Genomic DNA, 19,419 nt, shown 5'->3' with positions numbered 1-19,419 from the left:
TTGAAAATTCGCAATATAATCATCTAAATGTTAACAAAACAAATAGATGTCATGACAAGTGCGACTTCATTTCGTCATAATAAAAAAGGACCGATGTACGAGAATTCTACGATTGACCGATTCGGAATAGCTTTCACCTTCTAGACACCATACTATATAACTTAGTTTGGACCAAATGCCGTTAAGTTCATATTTCACGTTTCATGTAAAAATGGCTAATTCTCTATTCTACATACCAGCCATCTATACTCCTGCAATCCTAGGTATGGTTGCATATCTGTATCCCGAAGTGTTTTTGCTCCGAACGGAGTTTGCTCCGAAAGTACTTATTCTGAACGGTCTTTGATCTGTCATTTATCCGAAAGGTATCTTACGGACACGTCTTTTCTCCGAAAGGTTATTTTTCCGAAGGATCATTGCTACGAAAATGACAAGTGTGTTTTTTTTGCTCCGACGGGTTTTTGCGGGAAGTGTCAGTTGTTTCTCAAAAAAATTTCATTTGAAAGGTTTTCGCTCCAAAAGTCCATTTCTCCGAAATTATATTATTCCGAGGGGTCATTATTTCGAAAGTGACCAATGTGTATTGCAATTAAACAATTATAATTTAACCTTTGCTATTAAAGAGTTTTAATCCAAATTTCGGCGAAAAAAAACGATCCTTCTGATCGGATAATGACCTTTCGGATAAAACCTTTCGGAGAAAATACACACTTTCCATTTTCGACGAATACGGGCATTGTTCATTTTTGTAAGTGTGTATAACAAATTCAGTGTTTTGTTATTTATATAGTTATTTAAAAAATGCTATATAGTTCATTTCATAATTATTCTTATATGAAAATTTATGAAATAGCCTAAACATAATTATAAATTTTATGTTGACAGGACTAATGCACTGAAGGTACCGCTGTCATTTATTTTTCACGAGACGAGACGAAATCAACAGCTTAGAATATAGCAGAAAAATGAGCTTCGTGTCAAAGAAAAGGTAATGGAAGAGTTTAATCTCAACACTACACTATTTTTTGCTCATCTGGAACGTTTTCACTAGTTCGACTAGCGTCTTCAGCAGATGGTGATGCTGAAGACGAATTACCTTTTCTTTTTGTTTCTAATTTGACACCCAGCTCATTTTTCTGCTATTTTCTTAACTGTTGATTGCGTCTCGTCTCGTGAAAAAGAAAAGGGTGCAAGTAACCATGTTGCAATCTTGGTGTATACGAAAACTCTTGTTCATTGTAGATTATTGTTGATCATTGTTGATTATTGTCTTGGTTTAATTTCAAACAACCACGTAGACATTAATTAATATTTTAATAATAATTGAACGTAGACATTTAATTAACATGTTAATGATTGTACGTAGACATTACTTAACATTTTATCGATTGTACGTGATTATGGGTCATATGTCTGTCGTTAAAGTCGATTGAGATTCGACAAAGTAGGTGGATCGTTTCTTTTTACCTAGACTTGACCCAGTTCATTAAAAAAAATAAAGATTCGGCTCGCACGTGGATGATATATTCGTCAAATTTAAATACATGTTATGATGAAACGCTACATTAATGCTTAAGGTGTCGCTCTTATTACTCAATTACAGAAGTACATTATTAAAATTTTGTTAAAGTCAATTGCGATTCGACCAAGTACTAAGGTGGATCGTTTCTTTATCTTTTTAACCCGACCCAGTTCATGAAAAAATAATCATTATAATTATAATAATTATTTGCTTTTTTGACATTTCGGTATACCATTACGAACTGTATCCTTGATATCCTTGAAAGGTCCCTAGCGACGAGCTGATTATTGTGGCAATTTCAGTAATTCCGATATAAGTCAAAATTTATAGTGTTTCAACAATAATAAGCTGGTCAATATCTAACCATTAATTGAACTTTTTATAATAATATAATGTATGTCTTTGTCAGGTTTTATTCGTAACAAGAAAGCGAAACTATATTTGTTGCAAGTAAAAACAAGTTAAGCAGGTACATTCAATTATCGATTCAATGATCCCAGCGAAAGTGCAAACAAATGCTTAAAAAAGTGAAGGAAAAGTAATTAGAATTGTTATTATCTATTTCTGAAATGAAAATTTGACAAAGTTGTGGGCCATTCAAATATACATTTCTAAATTTTTTTCCAGTTTTATGTCAAATGTCATATTTTGTCTTTAAATAGCTTGTGGCTTAATCATTTATATAGGGTATGTTAATGCAGCTAAAAAAGGTGTAAACAAATATTTTTTTTATGATTTATAAGATTTTCCAAATGAGCAAATCACTGATTTAAATGAATCTTCCTCATACCTTATACCATGACTGCATTAATATTCTTTGTCATAGTATCCCCCCCATTTCAATCCCCATGTTCTTTATCATATTTATTGTTTAAATCACCAATATTTCGACTACAACATGATTTGTCATTATTGTGCTTGATCGGGTCACATGATATATTTTGCAGTGTAGAATGTTCTCATATCGGAACTCTCACAATTAAATGCCACTAATATTAGGTGAAACTATATGATTTAGATGCCAAATGATCAAAAACTCAACATGGTTGTCCTGAGACTTGTTTTGATATTTATCTCCATTGTTCTGGCAACTGAATGGAAAATGCTAGGAAAAGATCATACATAATGTATACCACTATAATGATCATGATTGCCCCAGAAGTTTCTAGAAAAGTGGTGGCGCTATTACAGTAATCGTGTATACAGGTGAATGGTTCTGATTAGTTTGTGTTGAGGTAATGAGCTATTTTAAGAAATGATGTAATGTGCCATATATATGGATGAATGTTCTGGAATGGTTATAAATTAGATATAAAACCTGGAGATTAAAGGATTCGAGAGGAGTGTAGAGTTATAACAGGGAATTCTGTGAAATTTATGTTAGCCAGTGGTAGTACAAAAGCTAGCGCAATTGAAGTGTTCAAACTTCGGTTGGTGGTTCTTGTGTGTGGAGAGAATAAAATGCGCCAAAGCCGGTAGTGAAAGCCAATAGCGCGTGATTGTCTTGTTAACTCAAAGAAGTTACAGACTGAAATATCTCCATCAACGAACTGTGGTATTTTGCTGAACTAACATTGTGTGTTACCTGTCTGTCAAGTGGAGCAGAAAGCTTGCTCAAGAGATCTCTGAGAGAGGAGATTATGGTCAACATAGAGGACCATTTGTAAAACACTAGCACTGCAGCTAGGATAATGAAAACATTGTCGTCAGGACTTAGACTAAGACTGTGGTAGAACATGGGGTTTTTCCCTTTGGTAGACTGGATCTTGGACATTGCCGGATCTTGGATCAAAAACTGATACCATCAAAAGAATCTCATCAGAAAGTCTGCCAATCAAAATCTCCGGGTTTAGTTAAAGTCATAATGTGCGATTTCCTTCAAACTTAAAATTTGTTCTTCTATACTCTAAATGCTGAACTAATACAAGTAATAATAATTGTCGGGAATGGTTTCTGTCCTGTATAAACAGTGATCGGAGTGCCCATCTCTCTTTCATTGGCGATTGGGCCAGACTCCTCCATATAATCCACAGCGAGTCTGTTACCTTTCAAATTCCAGCATTTAAGAATGCCGGTACCCATTTATACACCTGGGTGGAGAGGAGTAACTGTGATAAAGTGCCTTACTCAAGGGCACAACACGATGGCGTCGCCGGGGCTCGAACCCGCAACCTTCCGATTATGAGTCGGCCACCGTGCTCCACAAAAATCATGCAAGAACATATTATAAGATCGTACATTATGGCTTTATCTAATATACATAGCGAATTGATAGTGGTTTCAGTATTAAAATTATTTTTATAATCATTACCAACTCCAAGTAAAAATAAGACTAATATTAATTATTTATTAAAGTTCTCAATTTAGTACTATTTTCACTAGACCTTATCCTTGCAACGCTGTACAACCTGTTTGATATTAAGATGTCCATGAATTACAGATGCGGAGTGCGCTGTTCCTCTTGGAATTGAAAGTGGAGTGGTAAGAGATGGACAAATTACATCAGGCTCTGAGTTTTACACTGACCATCCTCCGCATGAAGCCAGACTTCACAGAGCTAACAATTGGTCAACAAAGGAGGTAAATCCATCTGATCCGTGGATTCAAGTTGATTTCCTAGATACAGTCACTATAACAGGGTTACTCACACAAGGAAGTGCATATGATAAACATGATGAATGGGTGACAATGCTGCAGATACAATGTGGTGATACAGAAAATTCATTGGTATTCATTATGGAAAGTGATGTACCTAAGGTAAGCCTGCATATGTTAGGCCGATATATGGCCGATAGGGTAAACATGCCTAAGGTATACGCTTAACTCTACACGTCTAATAAGATCCATTTCCAAATTCAACATCAGATCCTCTTGAAATGACTACAATTGATAGTTTTATGAACTTTTATAGCATAAATCTACAAATAAGGTAGCTGCTATGCTGCATTTTGATGTGGCAATCTTGTCCATACTCACAGGATATTGATGGGTACCAATCATTTTGATACACCCTGTATTTATCAATTGAAATGGCAGCCATATAGGAGGACACTATTGGCTAGTTCTAAGAGACGCACCGGTTGGTAGGGGTTGGGGGTTGGGTCGTATAATGTATATCTTTATGCAGAGTTGGGTGGGGGATTTTTTTGCTCATCAGGCAAACTCCCATCCTAAGATTGTCCTAAGATGACAGAGGGACATTTCTCAAGATCGATTCAAGAATCATTCATTTCCTACGACCATGACCACTTGTTTTTAAATGGGGACGCTTTTTGAGTGTCCAATTTGAGCGATGACATATTGGAAAATTTTACCAATCAATGTTCATGAAGTCCTATGATCAACACCTACAATAGTTGTACAATTAGGCGACTTTATTATTAGGTGTTTGTATTTATACATAAGGCGTGTCTAACTGTATCGTCGCAGGTCATTGTATTGTTTATTCATTTTATTCAAATAAGTTGCACAAACCACCTTCATGACCTTGGGCGCCGCCTTGGAATTTTAAATGGTTTGTGTGCGTGCGACCATATTGAGGCAATGGTACCACTTACACTTGACTTGACCGGTCCAAGACGAAATACATTCAAAATGCGTATTTTACCACAAACAACATAGCAGGATGACACCATTTGTACACATAAATTGACATAGGCAGTGTCTATAGGGTGTTCACATATTTGCGTTCAAAGATCATTAAGTGTTTACTTCTGGTCAGAGACGAAATACCTTCAAAATGCCTCGTCTGCATCAAACAGCATAGCAGAGTGACATCACAGTAAAATAGGCGCGTCATAATACTGTATTAACCTGTTTGATATTGTCTTCTTAAAACTCTTTCAGACATTTGATGCCAACAGTGATAGAAATACAGTTGCGAACATCACGTTCCCCAGGTCAATTAACGGCAGGTTCTTGCGTATTATACCTATACAATGGAATGAATGGATAACACTACGCTTAGAGGTCATTGGTTGTTATGGTAAGATTCTATTGGTTGTTATGGTTAGATTCCATTTCGTTAAGGGATCTGGAATGAGCGTTTTGAGCGTTTCGACAGTATTTTTTGTGGGACATGAGAGCACATCAGACATATCGAATTGCATTCTAAATACGAAGAATGTCTTTCTGATATCAAATAATTTTCATTTTTTGAAATTCACGATATAGTACAAATTTTATGACAAATTATTAAAATTTGATATTTTTCACATTTTTGATATATAACAGTCCTCGAAGTAAATTTTATAAATCTAATGATATATTCTTAAAGTGTATAGCTGGAAGGAAAAGCCGACGATCAATTGAAAATGTTGACCTTTCATATTGAAGATATGGATTTTTTCCCAAAAGACCTATTTTTTTTTTGGTGTTTTGGGAAAAAAATCATATCTTCAATACGAAAGGTCAAAATTTTCAATTGATCGTCGGCTTTTCATCCCACCTACATACACTTTAAGTATAAATCACCAGATTTATAAAGTTTACTTTGAGTACTGTTAAATATCAAAAATATCAATGTTTAATCATTTGCCATAAAATGTGTATTACATTGCTAATTTCAAAAATCAAAATTATTTGATATCAGAAAGACATTCTTCGTATTCAGAATGCAATTCGATATGTCTGATGTGCTCTAATGTCCCACAATAAATACCGTCCAAACGTTCATACCCCATCCCTTAAGGTGGATTGTGAGGCATTTTCAGGAAACATGCTCTGAGCATGTTTCAAACAGATAAATACAGTAGGGCGAAGTAGGCATATACTGATCAATATGCCTTTTTTTTTAAAAGCAAATCGCACAAATTGGAAAAGGTGTATTTGACCTTAAGTCATTGCGACTCGCAACACATGCAAATGTGATGCGATCAAGCAAAATCAGTCGGAACTCGGAAATATTAAATTTTCAGTTTCTTATAGGATAGTAAAAGGCATTAACAAATCTGAATTTTGCAGAAAATCCTATTGAAATTGAACAACCAGTTCCAAAGATATGAGCAATTAAAGAGTTTCCAAAACAACAGGAAACAAAAGGAAATGTTTCCTTTGTATGGCTATATCTCAAAATTAATATTTCCGAGTTCCGACTGATTTCGCTTGATCGCATCACAAATTAGGGCAGCTAGGTAATCAATTAGGAACACTTTGACCAAATTTAAAACCAATATTCGGACAAATAAAGATAATGTTAAACAATATTTATTCATTGTTTTAAGCAAAAAATCGGCAAGAATGAAAAGATATTACTGAGCACTAGTGTTTAGTAGCACATCAATTACATCGATTATTGACCTGTTCGGTAAATCCCATAGGCCTTTGCGAGTACACCTGAAATGTCGTCATTGGACGTCATGCCGACTTGCAACGCGCAATAACACACTGAAAAACTGTTCGTTTTGATGAGATATAAGGTATATTATCATTATGAATCGATAATCTTATAACAAGTAACTATTGAAAGTGACTAGATCGCCAACTCATTATTTCACAAGATTACCCATTTCCTTTTGACAAGATTCTGTTTTGATCCCTCTGAGAAGTCATTTTTGACAAGAATCTATTCATTCTATAATAATAGAGAGTTTCCGTGTACCTAAGCGAGACTGGCTACGAGAGTGTTTTTAACATGTTCACATACCCAATTATGTTCAATTCAATTGCATTCAATTGAGTTTGGTGAATAGTTTTCCTTATCAAATTTGACATATTTCTATTCAAAAATCGTCTTAAGAGTGTATGTGAATTCAAATTTTGTAGCTTGTGCGAAAGGAACTGAATAGCAAAGGAGTGTTCTGCATTGCAGCAACTAAACTATACAGGGCTGCAGTATATTTCGTTTCATTCTTCGTTTCCTTCTTTCAACTACAGAGGAACCTTCAGAAGAACCAACAACAGAGGAACCTACACCAGAGGAACCAACAACAGAGGCAGAGGAAAATACACCAGAGGAACAAACAACAAAAGAACTCACACAAGAGGAACCAACAACAGAGGAACCTACACCACAGGAACAAACAACAGAGAAAAATACACCAGATGAACCAACAACAGAGGAACCTACACCACAGGAACCAACAACAGAGGAACCTACAGTGGAGGAACCAACAACAGAGGGACCTACACAACCAGAAGAACCAACACCAGAGGAACCTACATCACCCGTAATAGGTATGCCTTTGAGTCTTGTCTAGTCATTTTGCAGGAAATAAAACAATTTGAAATACGCTGGTCACATTTTCAGACCTTGTAATTGCTTTGACCCCAAATACATTTCTGTCCTATAAAAGGTGACAGCAACGAAGCAAATAAGGCCCGAAAATAACGCAAACTTGAAAGTTAAGAAGAATGATATTATTCACACTGGCTGAACTAAATAACAGCAATAAAATGATATAACACCTGGAAGTAAATGGATTTCATTAAAATGGCCAAGCTTTATTAATTTATAGGAAATATTTCGTGATATTCAGTTTGCCGACTATACTATGTAAGCTCTGCATGTGCTGTGGTTCATACACTATGGCCAAAAGTGTAAAATGATATTTTACATACTTTCAAATGTATCTCAAATACCATAAGACTTGCTTAGGAGTTGAAAGTACAATTGTTCGAATTTTTTTTTTCGCAGACGAATACCGTAGTCCAGAAGTGACTGTGTCCATAAAATTGTCTTAAGATCATTGGTCTTATATCTAAATAGAAATAAGTTTTTAAAACCTCGCGATGCGAATACGACTTTTTGTGTGAAAGGAACTGAAGAGCAAAGAATTAATATAGGCTACATCACAACTAGACAATACAGGACTGCAATACGTGTAAAATGTGTTGAATACTCAACTAGACATACCATCATACACACTAAAGTATCGTCAAATTTTATCGTCGCAAAATATGTTATGTTAACATTTGAAGAGCTTATTTCCAAACCGTGTTAAATCCACCCACCTTCAAAATTGAAATGTAACTAGGGCTATCCAGCAATGTGTGTCGTTGTTTTTTTTAAATAGTAAAATACCGATATATTAACACACAAAGCATAGACTTTTTTCCAAAACGTTTTAAGTCCAACCCAGTTTTGGTAGCAAACTATGTTAAGTCCACGAACACTGCCCTCATAGTTAATTCCAAAACTTCAATTTGGTGACCACTCTCTGGCTAGTAAGGTTTGATTCGACTTCTATGGACCATTTAGAAAAAAAATAGCCTCCATGTCCCTCGCGAAAATCCCGGCATTTTTCGCTAGAGGCGAAAATCCAAAATGGCCGCCGCCACCATTTTGAAAATTTAAATTTTGAACCAGTTTACAAATAATCATGCACAAAGACACTTTTTCGGATATGTCGAGTACAAGGATTCCGATTCTGACATTATTTTGACATTACGGCATCATTTTCACCCAGAAATCCAAGATGGTGGCCAGCACCATCTTGAAAAATTTAGTTTTGAACCAGAGGGCCTAAAATCATGTACAAAGACACTTTTTTGGATAAGTCGACCACAAAGATTTCAAATTTGACATTACTTTGACATTACGACCTCATTTTTACCCAGAAATCCAAGATGGTGGCCACCTGCGCCATCTTGAAAAAATAAGTTTTGAACCAGAGTACCTGAAATCGTGTACAAAAACACTTTTTCCGGTAATTCGACCCCAGGAAATCTGCTCTCATTCAAAAATCACATTTACGCTCTACCAAATGGGGGCCATCTTGGATTTAAGGGAAAAAATTATGTTATAACGTCTAATTAATGTCAGATTCGGATTTCTTGGAGTCGAATTACCGGAAAAAGTGTTTTTGTACACGATTTCAGGTACTCTGGTTCAAAACTTATTGAATTTTTTGACTTAACTATCATAAATCGTGACAATGGGATAAAACAAGTGGATATTTCAAGTCATTACTTATTGTCAGTGAAATGATGTTTATTCAATTCTGAGAAATGCAATACAATCCTCTGTTTCTGCCACAGAGGATCCAAACAGGTATTCCTTTTAGTCCTGTCTACACTCATAGAAATTGTTCGTTGGCATTACTCAGTAAGTTGATGTAAGTCGTTGCGTCAACTTTCCGAGTAATGCCAACGCGTGCAATTTTGAGTAACGCTGACTCAATGTCATTATGTTGGTCGCACTCATTTGCACTTACCTGATTTAGTTGTTACAACTCAGAAAATGAAACTAAAAAAAAAGAAGCGCAGTAATTTATAGTGCACTACGCACAGGCACAACGCCTAGACGTTGATCCACAAGCCTCAGCACACTTAACAGGTTTTCGCTGACCACTATGGCCCCACATCATTCCATAAACCATTAAACAACAATTCAGGGACTTTGCTGCTTCAAGAGCGCACACCCTAGACATTCCACAAATAACCTTCGCAACCAGGATCAGCTCCCCGAGTTTCGTACGGGTTACAAACGAGACAAATAAGCAGTGAGTTCCTTGTCCAGGGAATTTCAAGCTAACTCAATTTTTCCACGAGAGCGTACTAGGCACCGCCAGGGTTCGAACCCGCAACCTCTCGCACCATAGTCGAACGCCTTATCGATTGAGCTAACTTGACTACTAGCCTAGGTTAGCATAATTGCTACAGTATACAAAATTTTGCACTGATTACAAAAATAAATATTTGAATACTGCTAATTATGCAGCAAATGATCCAATTACGTGAAATAAGTAACAAAGTACCAAATTGGAATAACTCAAAACAATAAGTACGAGTAACTTAATATGAACGAGTTACATCAACTCTCATGTTGAGTTACAATAACTCAACTAATTGGTTCTTTGAACCTTGTTTATTTTTCTAAGTTCCCTGAACTTGAATTCAGAAGTTGGCATTACTTAAAAAGTTGACGCAACGACTTACATCAACTTACTGAGTAATGCCAACGAACAATTTCTATGAGTGTAGACAGGACTAAAAGGAATACCTGTTTGGATCCTCTGTGGCAGAAACAACAAAACCAAATGAAGAGCTTATTTCCAAACCGTGTTAACTTTGGGCATAACAAAGTTGATTAGTTAACGGAACTTTTTGAGCTTTTTCAGCATTTTTTAAGTTAGGATAACTAAAATGAATTTTGTTTTGGCAACTTTTACACTATTTTTGAGTTGTCCAAACTTACTCCTTTTGAATTGCACCAACAAGGCGAACAAGTCATTTCTATGAGTGTAGTAATTTGCAGGGAATAAACATAAAACACTTTCAAACCTTGTAGAATTCTGCCCAATAAAAGATGACATAAGATAGATGGTTACCATACATAGCCGAGTAGTCGATGCTGATGATAGTCAGTAACACATATTATAGTGCTTTGCAATGCTTTATGAAATAAGCATGGGCTGTTTAATTCGGTGGAGCAGTCAGACAAACTTTTATATATATATAAGAATGGGTCATTATCTTCTCAGTTTACATGTTTAAAACGATTTCTGTTCCAGATGTTCTTCCACACCCGTCGACAGGTGGCTTGTCTCCAGAAGAAATTTTCGGTTTAGTGATCGGAAGTCTCGCCTGTATCATGCTACTCATTGGTATCATTGTATGTTCTGCGAAGAAGAAAGATGGTACTATTTACCCAGATGAACTGAAGAAAAAGAAGCTTAATCTAGTGTCCAGCAGAATTGGCGGAGGAAAGGCTGGGGGAAGTGGTGGAGAAGTAAACAATCGCGCAATAGTAATTTCTTAACGACAAATTTTGGAGGAAGCTCTTTTGAGTTGCTCCCGTTACATAGAGAGGTTGTCTTGATACATTGACGAGTTTTTTCGATATGCAGAGGGGTCTGTCAATACATAGTGATGTTTCGATATACGATTCGACGTAGGGTATTCTCGATACACAGAGAGGTTTTTTCGGTCCATGACGATTTTCTCGTCTCTGACGCACAGAGAGGTTTTTCGATACCTCACCTCACCTCCTCAGGCTATTACTTAAAACTTTATTCGTTGGCATAATTAGAAAAGTTTATGCAGCGGGTCACCTCAAAACTATTATTTGCTTCTGGCATGGGCACACTGTAAATGTCTGATTTTAACACGATAAACTGCACGTAAATAAGGACTATAAAAGTAATTTTGTTATATAATTATTATTATAAGATGATCCAAAAACTGGTGCGGGCACCAAGTTATTTCTTGTAGTATATTCATTAGCAAAGAGAATTGTATTGCCAATTGAAACGATGACACTGTTCAAAATGGTTTGTCATTATTTATTTTCTAAGATATCATAAAAAGTGAAATATTCTTTACAATATAGGCCTATTCGTGTAGAAATGGTGATAAAAATATTAATAACTTGCACTTTTTTCGCTTAAGGGGTCGAATAGTAACGTTTGCACATTTTTTGTGGGATCTGAGAGCACATCAGACACATCAAATTGCATTTTGAATACAAGGAATGTCCTTCTGATACCAACCAATGATTAAAAATTGATATTTTTGCCATTTGACGTTTTACTCGAGGTAAACTTTGTATGTATGTATTAGTAGAGATACATACCTGGTACTAGTAATTTATTATACAAATAATATTAGTGTGGTATACTTAGATTATTAATACACAGATTGGAATTTTCCACGCCTGTGCCCTCTAAGCGTACTCGAATTCAGCTGACGCCGGTACAGCGTACAGACCCGGCGACATCGCTTATCTTACGCGCGAAGTTTCTTTTGTGTACGCTCGCGCTATTTGCGCTATTTTTGAGTTTGCTCACGCGGTACCTGACTTAGCGTCGATGAGGCAACATGCCATGTTTCCACGGTATGGTGGTATACATTACCTCGATGCAAGCGAGGTTTTTTTTTGTTTGTTTGTTTGTTTTTTATTAGGAGTATAATTTGTGATAGGTGTCACTATGCAGCTCTGTAGTAGTTCAGCATTACAACTTACATAACTACTCTGGTGTATTTCAATCTCTAATAATTACTTCTTATTCCTTATTTAACATTAATCTATTTTATATTCACTACTAGACTCATTTTAATGAGTCCAGTAGTGAATATAAAATAGATAAAGTTAAATACCTAACCAATAATCTAAATATGGTCTAAACATACATGTGCATGCGATGGATTTATAAAAAGACTTTTTTACCAGTTACAGTTGTTTCTACCTTTTCTGGGGATTAAGCAACAAGAGCATCATACCAAGTAATTGTTTTCTTTGTTTCATACAATGTTATCTATATAATTTAGTTTTAAGACTGCATGATACTGAAAACAAATCTCAAATATAAGAAAGTGCTGAACAATGCGGTTGAATTATTGTGAGTTTTTTTGAAAATGCAATGTCACAGTGGATTTTGTTTGTTTTTGTTTTGGTAAGTTTAAATTTGAACATGATGAAGCCATTGCCAACCATGCTCACTAAGCGGAGTGGCTCATGTATGGGATTTTCTAATGGGCTATTCCAGATGTATTCCGCACCCCCCCCCCCCATGGAAGACATTTAAAAAAAATACAATTCCAGCTGGAATTGAGATGTGTCTAGAATTCCAGCAGTCATTTTTAGCAAAGATTCCGGCTGGAGGGTATGGAAGACATTGAGATTAGGTGAAACTCCGGCTGCTAAAATAAACGAAAAAACAAGAGTGGGGATTGTGAAAGGCCATGATGTGCCTATGGAAGACATTCACATTTCTTAATATTCCGGCTGGAAAATGATCAAAAATGCTCCAATTACAGCAGAATCTTCACTTATGATCACCATCTCGATTAACCTATGAAAGACATTTACTTGAATTCTGGCTGGAAACAAAAAATGTTCTAATTCCAGCTGGAGCCCTATGGAAGACATTTACATTTACGTGAATTCCGGCTGGCCATATTAGACATAATTACCACAATTCCGGCAGTGTCTTCCATGGGGTTTTCCTGACATGTGAATTCCGGCTGACATACATCTGGAATAGCCCAATGAGAGCATGAACAGTGGCTAACAGATGTCTGCGACAGTTTTGATAGTGCAACTGCTAAGTTTGTCATAATGTACTCTAAATAATCTATTTGTCCCAAAAGTAATAGGACTAATGGGATAAAGTTGTGGCTCATACACCGCTTGCTCTATAGGCTCTCTTGATATACCATTGTATCTGCAGGATCTGCAAATTCATCATTGATCTCTTCAATATCTTGCTTAGCAACAAACAGCAGAAGGGTCTCTCTTTTCCCAGTGATTTCTCCATGATCGTCTCAGATGTACTAAATGCCCTAAATGCCCTAGGGTCTCTCTATTCCCAGCCCGGATTCCCAGTGACCTCTCCATGCTCAAACTCATTAATAATAAATTCTTTCTGCTTCTTGGAGAATTTGGTTTGTTTTTTGCTGACTTTAGGGCCCATTCATGATCTAATCATATCTCTGATTCAGAAAGAATGTATTGCTGTCCGCTTGTATTTCCTCTGCTTGGTATTTGTAATTTTGTCATATTTTCCTGACTGAATGTGAGTTACTAGCGTCGACGCTTTATGTATGTCGCTGTACATGTTTCCTTGGGTAACTGAATAGCGTTTTCAAAAGATCTTTTGAATTCACCGTATTAGATTCGTCTACTGAAGATAAAGCTTCACATACTTCCTGATGTTGTTTGGTGTTCTCGTAGAATTGGTGAACACTATTGCTTGTACCGGTTAGCTAGCTGTCTGATGTTAAAAGCAGCACATAGTTCATGATGTTGATGATTTTCACGTGTTTCTTGGTTAACATTTTCTGATGTTGAATTCCCTGAAGATCCATCTGCTGGAGAATTGCTTGCCTCCTTTCGGCCTGCCAACAAATCTTTGTCCCCCCGCATATGCCAAATGTTTTGAGTTTCCATTTTGCAAACCATATAATATGGTCTAGATGTACATGTACAATACAAGCGTAGTGAGCAGGAAATTTTGCATATTTGAACATTTCTGCACTATTTTTCTAAGCCCTTATTAGAGCGTGTCTGTAAATGTGCTCCAATGTCAATTACCCCCACCTAGCTTGCAGTGGCAAACTTACGAAAACTCGGGCAAATCTGATGTGTCGTTTACCGGTATATTGACACTACCCTATCCTATGAGCTCCTCATGAACCATGGTATAGGTTCCTGTACTAGACCCCGCCCCCTTTGACCTACCAAAAATGGCTCCTCCCTTTTTAGGCTTGCCAAAAATTCTTGACCCCCACCATATTTACCCTTCCTACAGGGCTTATCATTATTGCACAGCCCCTGATTGGAATTCTCGTATAGTTGGTGAATTCTGTTGTTTGTACCGGGTAGCTAGCTGTCTGGTGCTAAAAGCAACCTGTCTTCCAAGCGCTGCCCTCTATCTGTATTTGAATAGCACTGCGATCTATCTAATCTGCTTAAAATGCTTAAAATGCCTGTAGGGTAGCTGCAGGTAATATGGGACAGCAGGTAATATGGGACACCTGTTTTCATTTTAACAAAAAGTAGCTTAGAGAAGGTACACACTTTAAGTTGATTTGTTAAGTGTTTAGAGACATCAATTGTGCTTCTAGAAATGCAGTTTTGGAGTCTGTGTATCAAACTCTTGGAAATCAATGCCAAAAAGAGTGAAATTGCCCAAAAATTTACGTCGTTTTTTGGCCTGATATAAAATCAATGACGCCACATTTTATGATTGTGTATCCAAATACTCTGGTACTGAGGGTGCATTTGTCACTTTTTATGATCTTTAGGTGATGGGTTAAGCTTATCAGCAGGTAAAATTCCACTGAAAAGTGGCACTTTCCTTTATAAATGATTATTTTCTCTGATTTTCAACTGAATGGGTGCAGGTAATATGGGACACATAGGAAATTGTGTGCATTGTCAATGCGAAAAGCAAAACTATTTAGAAAATTGAATTTTCTTGTTGAAATTTGCATTTAACATTCAAAATCATGTAACAAAAATGTTTTTAGAACAAAAGAGTGATTTTCTGAACATTTTGATTTTCACCATAGAGATAACACAGTGCCCCATATTACCTGCACATGCAAGTTATATGGGACACTTGACGTTGACGTCATTTTGACGTCATAGCGTCCAAACAAACATAAAAACAAGATAACATTGCCTGTTTTATTAATCTTAAAGGACAGGTTGTTCATCATAACAATCTCTTTTGGGCATATCTTCTATAGTTTTTATGCACATAAGCTAAACGTCCTTAATGGTCCCATATTACCTGCAGGTACCCTATGTTTAATATAGCCTGTTTTTACCATTTAAAACTGAAACTCAAATTTAAGAAGTCACTAAATCTTTTCATCAATAGAAATATTTTCAATAATTATGTCATTACGGTTATGTAAACATAATACTTTTAATCGAAATTTGACCTTTTTGGCCATAAATTCCCCTTAAAAATACATATTTTTACAAAACCTTGGTACATTTAAAAAGCTAGAACTTCTTTAGAAGTTGAGACCCCAATGTTTATAAACTATATATTTGTCAACAAGGGTTTACTCTAGGTATGACACCATACAACTTTAAAATCTAAACTTTTTCTTTACATTTACTCCTCTTCAATGTTGGGGTAAAATGGCACTTACGATTTTTGCCCAAAAATGTGTTTTTTCTACTTGGAATTAATGGATCTTTACAAGTGTGACAAGCTCTTTCTTCATTTGCAATGACTACCAAAGCATGCCTCTATCTATAGAAACAAATTGAAAATAATATCACATCTTATTTATTTGTGGCATTCGACCAAACTTTGACTTTCGACCGTTACCATGGCAACAGGCCAAATGCAACTTTTTAAATGTCATTTTTAAAATGTCCCCCCTAAACCCTTTCCATGCTAAAAGAACCAAGGATTTCTATTTTTTTAGTTTGACCACATATTTAAAATTTTGCTGGACGGTAACAGACTCTCAGTCTTAAGTCGTGAAAAAAAAAGACAAGCCAAGGGGTGCCGAAACCAGTGGCTCCAAGATCTGTGCAACAAAGTTGACAATGCACATCATGCTGCAAAGTCAAAAGAATTATACTCAACCATCCAGACAATAACAAGGAATAACTTTGACTCAGTGGGGCAGGAATGACTTTGGAAGGCACTTGGCTTCTTTGGTTCCCCAAGCAAAATCACCTGTCTCCGGAAAATCCTCCACAAGAAATCTGCAAGTACTGTACTAAACAGAGTAAACAGAGTAAACGGGGAACAAACAGATTGGTTTACTACCCTGGGTGGAGTTCACCAAGAATGTGTGATTTCACCTCAGCGTTTTAACATTGTACTATAGTTTGATCAGCTCGTAATAGGCGGGAAATGTTAGGCTTTTATCACTGTGCCAAAAAGTACACCCACTTAAGAATGCTATCAGTTGACCTGTCTGGTCTATATTTTTTGTGTTAAAGAAAATAGACAAAGTATAGGACTTGAATTAAATAATTTGTGATGCTTCTAGCGAAATGTAACAAGACGATTCTGAAAATAAAATATTTTGATATTAATCCGCGATGTCATAAGGCCCGCCGATTACGAGCTGATCAAAGTACAGAGATGACTATCTTGACTTTCACGATACCAATATAGGAGTAAATATCCAAGGACATCTTTGAATGCCTCATCCAGGTAGTCAGACCTAGAGGAAGACCACCAAAGAGGTGGACAGACTGCCTACTTGAACCACCCTAAACTCCATAGTAAATGTCAGCCATATAGCAGACGACAGAACAACTTTCGCGGGACATTGTGATGCCGATGTCAGCACTCAACTCACGGTTGGAGTGAACGGCATTGGTCAAGGTAGGTCAAAGAAAGGGGCAAATTAAATAAAATGCATGCGCTATCTTGCAAATAATAAAAATGAGCGCAGTAGTATGTAATGTCAATTAGTTTGAGTGTGTACCCAGCAAACACAAAACGTTTTCGACATCATTCGCAAAAGGTTATAAAAGGTTGTCAGAAAACGTTTAAATGTCGGGTTATATAAAGGGTATATTAAGAGAATAAAACGTTTTCATAACCTTAAAAACCATTTTTGATAATCTACTGCTCAGCAAACAAAAATGTTTTACAGAAAACGTTTAAATGTCGGGTTATATAAAGGGTATAAAAACGTTTTAATAACATTCCAAAAACATTCTTGAAAACTTGATACAAAACATTCTAAACAGAATGTTATTTTGGGGTTGAAAAAATATTTTGCGAAAAATGTTTGCCCAAAATATTTTCAATAACGTTTTAAAACGTTTTCATGACCTTTATATAACCCGACATTTAAATGTTATTAAAAGGTTTTGAAAAAAACATTTTAAGAACATTTCTGTGTTTGCTGGGTTCAAATATTTTAACATGATGTTATTTAAGTATTGACAAAATATTTGGCAAAAATGTTTGCAAAAATAGTTTGCAATAACATTTTTTGAAAACATTTAAAAATATTGTTGTAGTGTGTTTTCATACAAAACGTTTTAAAATGTTATCATGACTTTTATATAACCCGACATTTTAATGTTATTAAAATGTTTTTACCTAAACCAAAAGCCAAAATATAACTTATTTAAAACGTTTTTAAAACGTTTTTGTGTTTGCTGGGTACTGGGGTGAACTGGTTGTCAGTGGTATGTCGAAACGTCATTTTTTCATCGGGACATGCAATCGAACGAGAATACAACAGAAAGTGTTGTTTCGGGAATCCGTTTCAGAATACAATTCACTCGTACCAACGTAAGGGGCTGTGCAACTACTATAAGCCCTGGGGGAGGGTATAATTGGGGGGGGGCAAGGAAATTTTGGCCAGCCGAAATATTTGGCCAGCCGAGAGGGGTCCAAGCGATTTTTGGCACATATTCATGAGGCGCCTTTTAAATAAAACGCTCTAAAAAGGCTTAGGAAACCAGTACGGAAACGCTTTAATATGCAAATTTTCCTCCTCGCTGCGCTCGCAACATCTATCTAGACCATTTAAGGTTTCCAAATTGCAATCCCAAAAATTTGCCATGTGTAGTGGGGGGGGGGGGGGCAAAGATATTTTGGCGGGCCGAGAGGGGGGATTTTTGGCGGGCCGTTCGGAAATTTTACCCCCCGGCTCATAATTTATATTGCACAGCCCGTAATGGCTTGATAATTGAGCTAATTATTCACATTTACGTTGAAAATGTTCTCATTTTCTCACATATTTGCATAAGTTGGAAGCCCGTTTGAAGACAATCCATATTCTAAACCAAGAGCGTTACCCTCCCCCTGCATCATATATATGCGCAAACTCGTGCAGATTTTTCGAAGACCTTGGCCTTGGTCTTTTTTCAATTTTTAAACTATACTAGACATTTCAATTGAATGAACACAACCTAACATTGCGTGACACTGACGTGCGGGTAAAAGTACTTACTACATCCCACGCGCCATGCAGCGATGGCAGTTGTTTCGAAGACCTTGGCCTTGGTTTTTTTTTTCAATTTTCGAACTATAGGCCTTATACAAGATATTGAATGAACACATCCTGACCATAGACAATAAACAATAAAGAATACCTGCACCGTGACTTTGGCGTCACTATCCCATATTTTGTTAAGCCGTTATTTGGAAGCAACCGGCATTGTCATTTACGACCTGTGTTAATAGAGACAACCTTCATATATACTATTCTGATACTGATGTGGAAAATTGTGGAAAACGAAAAAACAAAACCCTAGGATATACTCTATCTGCCATGGAGTATCCACGGGCATTGTTTTTGTTCATTCTTCTCACATATTATTGGATACAAGTTATGGGGCAAGGTGAGTACAATTTTAAAAAAGAAGTTCTTAATTATAATATAAGTAATTGGAAATGGCATGAGCGGTGACATAAAAAATTTTTATATATAAGTAATTGGAAATGGCATGAGCGGTGACATAAAAAAAAATTATGTGCGCCATTTGGTGAATCTTTGCAGTATGTTGGCTTTAT

General features: G+C 36.3%; 1 protein-coding gene across 1 annotated transcript; it reads left to right on the top strand.

Annotated features, from left to right (window-relative positions):
• The first annotated feature begins 211 nt into the window (after positions 1 to 211).
• LOC140157895 (uncharacterized) lies at positions 212 to 12,014 on the top strand. The gene is made up of 5 exons (XM_072181142.1): positions 212 to 263; positions 3,963 to 4,279; positions 5,369 to 5,507; positions 7,397 to 7,696; positions 10,975 to 12,014. Exons 1-5 carry the CDS (start codon positions 212 to 214, stop codon positions 11,220 to 11,222), a joined length of 1,056 nt encoding a protein of 351 aa, XP_072037243.1. The 3' UTR covers positions 11,223 to 12,014.
• The last annotated feature ends 7,405 nt before the right edge of the window (positions 12,015 to 19,419 follow it).

The sequence above is a fragment of the Amphiura filiformis genome, chromosome 7, assembly GCF_039555335.1.
Source record: "Amphiura filiformis chromosome 7, Afil_fr2py, whole genome shotgun sequence".
Lineage (NCBI taxonomy): Eukaryota > Metazoa > Echinodermata > Ophiuroidea > Amphilepidida > Amphiuridae > Amphiura > Amphiura filiformis.
The sequence above is the reverse complement of the archived record's forward strand: the minus strand, read 5'-3'. Positions and strand labels throughout refer to the sequence as shown.